The sequence below is a fragment of the Onychomys torridus genome, chromosome 4 (genome assembly GCF_903995425.1).
Source record: "Onychomys torridus chromosome 4, mOncTor1.1, whole genome shotgun sequence".
Taxonomy (NCBI): Eukaryota; Metazoa; Chordata; class Mammalia; order Rodentia; family Cricetidae; genus Onychomys; species Onychomys torridus.
In genome coordinates, this window is record NC_050446.1 from 15,901,835 (window position 1) to 15,911,100 (window position 9,266).

Consider the following 9,266-nt stretch of genomic DNA (forward strand, 5'->3'; position numbering starts at 1 on the left):
TGGCATGGGCTTTTGAAACCTCAAAGCCCACACCCCAGTGACATACTTCTACCACCAAGACCACATCTACTGGACCAAATCGTGTCACTTCCTAAGCATACAAACACATCAGTCTGTGGGGGCCATTCTTCTCTAAATCACTATACCCTCTAAATTTACATCCCCAGTCCCTGTGTACCTTGTACCTGTGTCCCCTTCTTGATGCTTATCAAAAACGATTTCCTCTTCTTCTGCCTTCTAACCTACTCTTCTCCCTAGTATACAGTGCTATGGCCTGAGGGATTCATGTATTTCTCTTAGAATTTCCTCATTTGTTTCCTTAAAGCAGAAGTCTATTCTCTTACCCTTCTTATGTCTTCTGCACTTGCCTAAGTTGTGTCTCTTCATTACCATTTATCATGCAAAGATTCTCATGACATGTTTTCAGTTTGGCATTTATGTTCCACCTAAAAACCCCAGCGTGTTCTAGACAGAAGCTCAGGGTATGTCTTGTGACCGACAGCCTCTTTTACCCTGCTCATGTCATAGATTCTTTGCCATCATATGGATTTGCTGTATTTGGGTGTCTATGGTAAACCGCAGGGAGAAACTTGATGGTGATCATGGCTCCTGAAGTTATATGGGCCATAGGCAGGATCATTTTATTTCATTCATTATTGTGGGAAAAGGCATAGCTAAATTATTTGACCTTTTTGCAGTGAATTCCATTATGGAAAATTGAGTTCTTGTCCAAGAGAGATAAGTATGAGATGTAAAAAGTATCTGTTGGGTAGATTCTGTAGTGGCTAAAGGATACACATCATTAAGCTTTGTACTGGCTAAAGCAGCCTGGCTTGACTAGGAATTGGTCTAGAATTATTAAAACTGAGTTGACAAATCTCTGATACCCTGTGACAAAAAAATATAACTTTTTGTTTTTTACGGTCCTAGAGAATCTGTCCATGTCATAGCCTGCCCCTTTTGTGTGTGTGTGATTAAAAAAAAAAAAAAAAAAAAAAAAAAGGAAAGTGTGTATGTGAGATTGTGGAGAATCTTGTCAAAAGGCTGGATTTTAAAGTAATATTCTAGGAAATAGTGTTTGCTTTTATTTTGCCAACACCATTTTCTCTTGGTTAAAACTCACAAAATGAGAATAGACGCAGTATTCTTCTCCACATACCGAACGAAGCATATGGTGTATGTTATGGAAAGAGTAAAGTAACTTTACAGCTATTTTGCGCTAGGCCTGAGGATGAAGCTCAGACATAAAGCACATGCCTCACAGGTGCAAAGCACATGCCTCACAGGTGCAAGGCACATGCCTCACAGGTGCAAGGCACATGCCTCACAGGTGCAAAGCACATGCCTCACAGGTGCAAGGCACATGCCTCACAGGTGCAAGCACATGCCTCACAGGTGCAAGGCACATGCCTCACAGGTGCAAAGGCACATGCCTCACAGGTGCAAAGCACATGCCTCACAGGTGCAAGGCACATGCCTCACAGGTGCAAGGCACATGCCTCACAGGTGCAAGGACATGCCTCACAGGTGCAAAGCACATGCCTCACAGGGGCAAAGCACATGCCTCACAGGTGCAAGGCACATGCCTCACAGGTGCAAGGCACATGCCTCACAGGTGCAAGGCACATGCCTCACAGGTGCAAAGCACATGCCTCACAGATGCAAGGCACATGCCTCACAGATGCAAGGCCCTGAGTTCTGGAACTGGGGGGAGAAAGGCAACAAAGTTGTTTACCTATGGGTGGGCAGATGGCACATTTGCCCTTCTCCACATGTCTCCTTGTTCTAACTCTCCAACACCTTTAACCTTTAGACATTTAAAGATTTCTCCTGATAATGATTCACTCAATGTGAAAAACCAAAACTTCTACACATGCAAACATACAAACTATGTAATCCGAAACAACATAGAGAAGCATCTCATTTCTTTTTTCCCTCCCACCTAGATGCTGTATTACGTAAAGGATATCCCACATACCCTGAGATTCTTCCATGGTCTCTTAGCTGCTAATGCTAAGATTCTCATTATTCTTGTGTCAGGTAAGCGACTTCAGTCACCTGGGTTTTAAAATAGCAACTGTGAACATATACATGGATTCATCTGATTAGATAAAATTATTATATTTTGTGTTTGTTATGAAGTTCATTTTAAATTAATTTTTAGACCAGTAGAAATGTCATTCACAACACTGCTTAATTTAGAGAACCTAGTGGAACCAAAATCATTTTGCTTCCATCTATTCAGAAAAATGTCCTTACGGGGGTTAGAGAGAAGCCTCATGGTTAAGAGGACTGGAATTTGGTTTCTAGCACCTAATTCAGGCAGCTCACAGCTATCTGTAACTCTAGCTTAATGCATGTGCATATGCACACACACACACACACACACACACACACACACACACACGCACGCATGCACGCATGCACACACACACAAAATTGAAAATAAACTGTAGTAGAACCTTATAAAAAAGAAAACAATACTTTGCCTTGTATGTATGAATCTCCTCTGGTTACTTTTCTTTGATTGTGATAAAACACTGACCCAAACCACCTTGGGGAGAAAAAGGGTTATTTGGCTCACAGTTTACAGTCCACCATGGATCCAGGGAAGTGAAAGCAAGAACTCAAAGCAGGAACCTGGAGGTGGGAACCGCAGCAGAGAGGATGGAGGAATGTGCTGGCTTGCTTCCAGGACTACCTGCCTACCCATGGCACCATCCACGCTGGGCCCTCCTACATTAATTCACAATGAAAAACATATGCTCTTTGGGGCTGGAGAGATGGCTCAGTGGTTAAGAGCACTGACTGGTCTTCCAGAGGTCTTGAGTTCAATTCCCAGCAACAACATGGTGGCTCACAACCACTTGTAATGAGATCTGGTGCCCTCTTCTGGCCTATAGGGACACATGCAGGCAGAATACTGTATACATAATAAATAAATAAATAAATCTTTAAAAAACAAAACAAAACATATGCCCTTCGGACATGCCCACAAGCACATCTGATGGAGGAAATTCCTCAACTTGGAATCCCTCTTTCAAGGTAAGTCTATACTTGTGTCAAGTTGTTAAAAACCAAGTAGCACCATATCTGTTTTATAGGGCAGAAAGTTCAAGGGATAGTCTGTTTAACATGAGAACAAACAAAGACACTGATTGTGTCTACCTGTTTTATGTCACTTGATGTCTTTCCCCCATCTTTGAGTTTACTTAAAAGGAAATAAAATTTTAAATATTTTAGATGCTATTAATTTGCATTTTTTTTTTTGGTGTTTTTGAGACAGGGTTTCTCTGTGCAGTTTTGGTGTCTGTCCTGGATCTTGCTCTGTAGATCAGGCTGGCCTCGAACTCACAGAGATCCACCTGGCTCTGCCTCTCAAGTGCTGGGATTAAAGACATGTGCCAACACTACCCGGCCCAATTTGCATTTCTAAAGCCAGTAGCAACACAGTTCATTATAGTTTTTTTAAATATACCTATAAAATGATCTATTTGTTTTACTTTTCAGAGAAGACATTTAATTAGTTTATTGCTTACAGGGTCTTGTCACATAGTTTAAAGTTAGAAACTGAAACATTGACATTAAGGTCACTTGCAAGATTTCACTGTGTAGTGTAGGCTAGATCCAAAATTACCAGTCTTATGGGCACCTGCTACCATGTCCTATCTCTGCAGTAGTTCTTCCATGGATTTCATAGATTGTTGTTTGATGACTTGTTTTTAAATACACCACAGTCAATTTCACCATCACCAGACAACAGCTCCATCAGCTGAAACTGTGTGCACAGAATTTGTCTTCACATGTAAGGAGTCATTTTTAAAATGACTTTTTTTTGTTTGCTTATAATTCTGGATGTTATGTGACATGAGGGTTTAGAGCCAGGAACTCTTGCATACAACTGACTCCCCAAAGCAGATATTCTGATGTACTATTTTTACCTCTAGTTAGTTGAAATTAGTCATTTATGTGGGGAAGGTCTCGTTTTCCATTTTGAAGGAATTATGTAAAGTGAATCTTCGCTGCTCACCTATGTCTAAATAAGTACACTTATTATAAAGTACTTTGTATTATAACAGTAAACTTGGTTTTCAGTATTGTGGGAAATTACCTGTATGATCTGCATCAATAAAACAGAAACATTATTCTGGACAGAAATTTATCCTGAATTGACATACTTTATATTAATAACAGTCTACTAGTGGATCTGACATCTTGAGCAGTTAAATATTTGAATTCTAGGCATTTGACAATAAGAACAAGGCGTTATATGGTTTAAAATATGGTCAAAGTATTCTATGTGCATTTTAGAATTGACCAAGCACCTTGATAGACACAGGAAACACAGTGGTTTCCTGGCTGCAGCATAAAGAGTTACTGTAACCCATGGGTTGTTGTCATCAAGAAATCTGAAAACAAAACAGGTCCAGGGAAAGGTGTGAGGACACATGGGGTATGAATCCTAGTGTACTTCCTACATGTATGAACTTTGCTTCCAAGCCTTAGCTAACTTTAGGCTATTTGTTGACATCTGAAACCCATGTTACTTGTATTTATCCATATATGGGGTCCAGATGAGCACTGTATGTTTTTATATGGGACCAAAAAGACAGTAAAGACAATTAACTTTTTTAAAAAAGAATTTTGAGTAAGAAATTATTCAGTCAGTGTGCTTCAGATGGTTGAAAAAGTTTCCACTTTTTTATAAGTAATTCATAAGCTCTTACTACTGGCTGAAGAATAGGATATTGTTGTCTGAAAGAGGTAAGCATTTTAAATCAATATAGTTCTTAGAAATGAGAATGAACACCTAAGAGTGTTCAGTTCATTAAACCATGACTGAGACGCAGCCTTCCTATTATCATAATCACTATTTCTTAGAAGAGGGTTTTACCACAGAGAAGAAATGTCACATTTATTTCTTTTTAAAGAAACCACTGAATAAAACAAGAAAAAATACTTTCAGAAATTTGCTTATATTTGTCAGAAATAGTAAATAGATTAATTAAATATAAATTAAAATATTTTTGAAAAATTACCTTTTCTAATAGTTTGCTTTCCAGTAAAGAAGATATTTAATCCAAGGAAAGAAATAGTACTGCCACATATGTTGGTCATTTTTCATTAGTTCGGTTAGTTAACTAGGCTGTTCTTGTTTCCCCAGGCATACTCTCTCACACCTAACAATTAAAAACACAGAGTAAATGGCTATAGTTTTATCCCAAGTATCTTGAGTAACCCCCTTCCCCATTGCTGCCCTGGGGCTTTCCTGCTGCTTGTGGTGATATATTGTGTACCCCTAATAAAACTTGTTTAGGGATCAGAGAAGCAGAACAGCCAGCCACTAGCTTACCTCTACGAAATCCTCAGCCTCAAGAGAGTGAGTTCCTGTTTCCTCATGCCTTATATACCTTTCTGTGTCCTGCCATATTCCTTCCTGGGATTAGAGGCATGTGTCACCACTGCTTGGTTCTATTTCTCTCATGTAGCTCGGTGTGGCCTTGAACTCACAGAGATCCAGATGGATCTCTGCTTCCCAAGTGATAGGATTAAAGATGTGTGCCACCACTGCCTGACCTCTATGTCTAATTTAGTTGCTGGCTCTGCCCTCTGATCCCCAGGTAAGCTTTTTTGGGGTACACAATATATCACCACATTTCCCCTTTTTTGTCTAAAATAATAAACCCAGACAAGCTTTATTGTTGGGTACACGCTATATCACCACATCACATCAGAGGCTGTCATGGACTGAGGAGAGTAAAGGTCAGTGCCTCTCAGTCTGTTACAATACTTTTGTGAAGATGTGGGTGCACAGAAAATGCTCAACACCTGTTTGGATTCAGCTGAATAGTTGTTTATTTGTGTTTTGTGATACCAGAACTACAAGGTTCTAAAAGTCCACCCCAAAGAGGGGACTGTGTTTCATCTAAGAATGATTACATATAGAACACAGAAACTGTGCATTTGCACGTGTTTACACTGAAATCAAAGGCTCAGTGGAACACGAACATACATTCTCATGGGCATCTATGCTGGATATGGGGATAGTCAGACCAAACCATGTGGGATAAACAGGTCGAACTCTTAGGACAAGAAAGACAGGTTGAAATCAGAATAAACCCGGGTCCCTTAGTGGTCAGTGTCCTATAATTGATCTTATATTTTCTTCTCTGTTGCTATGCTTCTGTTATAGAGCAGTTCCAACTCAGTAAATATTCACTTACTGGTAACTAGCAGAATTTTTTGAAATGAAATGAAAAAGAAGAGAAATAAGTACAAAACACTTGAATGTTGTTTTAAATGAAGAGTGTTGTAGACTAAAATATTTCACTGATGCGTTGTCACTTCTCCCCCTTGCTCATTCAATTCCAATTTTCTTGGCTTCCTGGTCAGTTCTTAACTGTGCCAGCCTTGCGTTTGCTTCAAATCCTTTGTAGCTGTTCTCTCCATCTGGTGTAACCTTCCCTGTGATGTCTACATGGTTGCTGTCCGATTTGTGTTCATATGTCACCACATTAAACAGACTCTGTGATCACCATAGGTAAAACAGCGGTGCTTAAGTGTCTTTGGTTGTTTTTCATTTACACGTTACATCATGTGATATATATTTAGTAACTTATTTTATTTTATCCCTGTTTTTGTTATGCTACTTAAATTAAGCTCCACAAAGGATATGAATATTATTTTGTTGGCTGCTCCATTCTAAATGTCTAGTATAATGACTGTAAGAAGCTAAATGAAAGAAAAAACTAATGAAAACATGAACTTTGTTCTTTGCATAGGAACTAGTGGCTGGGACAAGCTATGGAAAAAGTATGGATCCCGTCTACCCAGAGATGACCTCTGCCAGTACGTCACATCCTCTGATCTCACTCAGATACTGGATAACCTGGGGATTAAGTATGAGTGTTCTGACCTTTTGTCCACCATGGACATAACAGACTGTTTTATTGATGGTAATGAAAATGGAGAGCTGCTTTGGGATTTTTTAACAGAAACCTGCAACTTTAATAAAACAGCACCACCAGATCTCAAAGCAGAAATTATGAAAGATCTTCAAGAACCTGAATTTAGTGTTAAGAAAGAGGGGAAGGTACTTTTTAACAATAATCTGAGTTTTATAGTGGTTGAGGCATAAGTATAAATCATAAGAGTGTTCAAAATGAACAATTGTGATTGTTTAGAACACCCTTATTTTGAACAATTGTTTGTTTACATGTCAAATACATATTTACATATTAAAGTTAAAATTAATCTTAGAATTAGGATATAATATTTTCTCTTATAAATGAAATCTACAAATTTTCAAGACATTCTTGAGTTTCCACCAGAATCATGTGGGACACTTCCAGTTATCACTTGTCCTTGAAACATAGCATTCAGGCTAAGTACTTCCTAACTGGAAACATGTGGCTTGGCTTGCTGATAATAAACTTCTCTCCATCATCTTATTGTACTGGAAATTCTTAGAATAGTGATGAAATATGTGCCATCTATATTTTGAATAATAGCAAAATAACATTTATTGATTCTTTCATTACAAAAAGTTGATATATCTCCACTTGTAAAGAAGTGTTTGTCTTCCTATTTTTCCTATGGTAATTTCTATCACGTCTTTTATTAATATCATCATAAAATTAGAGGCTGGTGGGATGGTTTTTCCAGAAGCCCTGGGTTCTGGAAAAGCCCTGGGTTCTGGGCAGATTTCAGCATGCATATTCTACACCTCACAACAGACTGTGACACCAGCCCTATAGAATCTGATGCCATATTCTAGCCTTGCAGGCATCAACACTTATGTGCACATACCACTCCCACACACATAATTAAGAATAAAACAATCTTTTAAAAAGATTACAAAATTGGCTCTTTGTCATGTGATTTTTCTACACTACCTAAGCTATAACCATCTTTTCTCTTTTTGATATACTGAAACTACATTTTGTGTGAATCAATTTAGTTCACATTTTCCTTTTCTCAGTTTTAGTTTTTGAAACATTTTAAAGGGTCTTATAAAGTTTAAAATACAAATACTTTTGTAATAATTTCATAACTTCATTCAAAGTTACCTTTGGACAGTAGGATTTCAGAGAATTTGGGGATACTTATTTGATATTCTTATTTTATTTTAAATAAACCTCTATTATTCTTAAAAGAATAATATATTGTAAGTCAGTAAATAAGTAATAATTCATAAATGTAGTGGTATTTGGTCTATTCATGACCTTGGGCTATATGGCCCAAAGGAGGTGATGCTCCATGACCTCTTATAAAGAGTTAGAGAAGAGTCACATGACCCGTCTCCCTGCTCCTGCCTACAAGGTGGATTTGCTCCTGGTCAGATAAGAAGATAACTTCTGCTGTCTATTCTGTTCTGTAATCATGAGTGTATTTCCTCATTTAATATCTTAATAAATTCTGTTATCCATTTAACAGACTCACGTGGATTGATCATAATACATAAATAATTTCTATAATAAGAAAATGGTACTTCCTGTCAAAACAGCAAAAGAAAGATCTTAATAGCTCATGGAACTGTGATTTTTACAGTGCAGAAGCCTTGATTCATGGATGGTGTTTTGTCATTCTCATAATAGCATTATTACTTTATGCTTTAGGATAGTCAACTTTGAAGAGTTTGTGCCCCTTCTTAACCACAGCTCATCTCTGTGGCATATAACTGTTTACACTAACAAATAAGCTTTGTTTATAATCAGTAAAACCTGACTTACATTGACATATTTTCTTAGCTTTATCGTTTTTTAAATTATGAAATAAAATAAATAAATGATAGTTACTTAGCAGATTCTTAAATAAGACCACTGAATGATTAGAGTCAATCTGTGATTCAGGAATGATTGATGGGGATGGGGCAACTTCAACACAGAGATAGAATTCAAGACTCTAGAGCAATTATGACCTTTTGTAAAAAAAAAAAAAAAATGGACATGCTATTTAATGATGGAAATAGATATGCTCACAGATTGTTATTTATAAATCTGGCCTTTTTCTCATCCCTATATACCTTTTCTAGAAAATGCAAGGATAAATAAATTCTCATCTACATTAGTTTAATATAATAAAAATACACAATTTTCACTTAAGAAAGGTCAAATTGCCCTGACTGTACCTCCTCCCTTTGGGAGCAGTTGTGCCCTGGGCACAAGACCCCGGAAGAGACCACCAGAGACACAAACTCACCAAAATGCAAAAGCAAGGTTTATTGAAGCAGTTCAAGCTGCGTGGCAGGGACCTTGTCAAGCCAT

General features: G+C 37.8%; 1 protein-coding gene across 5 annotated transcripts in view; it reads left to right on the plus strand.

The window, feature by feature from the left end:
- The window catches only part of Hnmt (histamine N-methyltransferase), a 30,495-nt gene extending 22,066 nt beyond the window's left edge, over window positions 1-8,429 (plus strand). For all 5 annotated transcript variants that reach the window (XM_036186520.1, XM_036186519.1, XM_036186517.1 and 2 more), the window contains exons 6-7: window positions 1,947-2,040; window positions 6,783-8,429. In XM_036186520.1, coding sequence (XP_036042413.1) covers window positions 1,947-2,040; window positions 6,783-7,138 — 450 coding nt within the window. In that variant the 3' untranslated portion in view covers window positions 7,139-8,429. The remainder of the gene's footprint in view (window positions 1-1,946; window positions 2,041-6,782) is intronic.
- The last annotated feature ends 837 nt before the right edge of the window (window positions 8,430-9,266 follow it).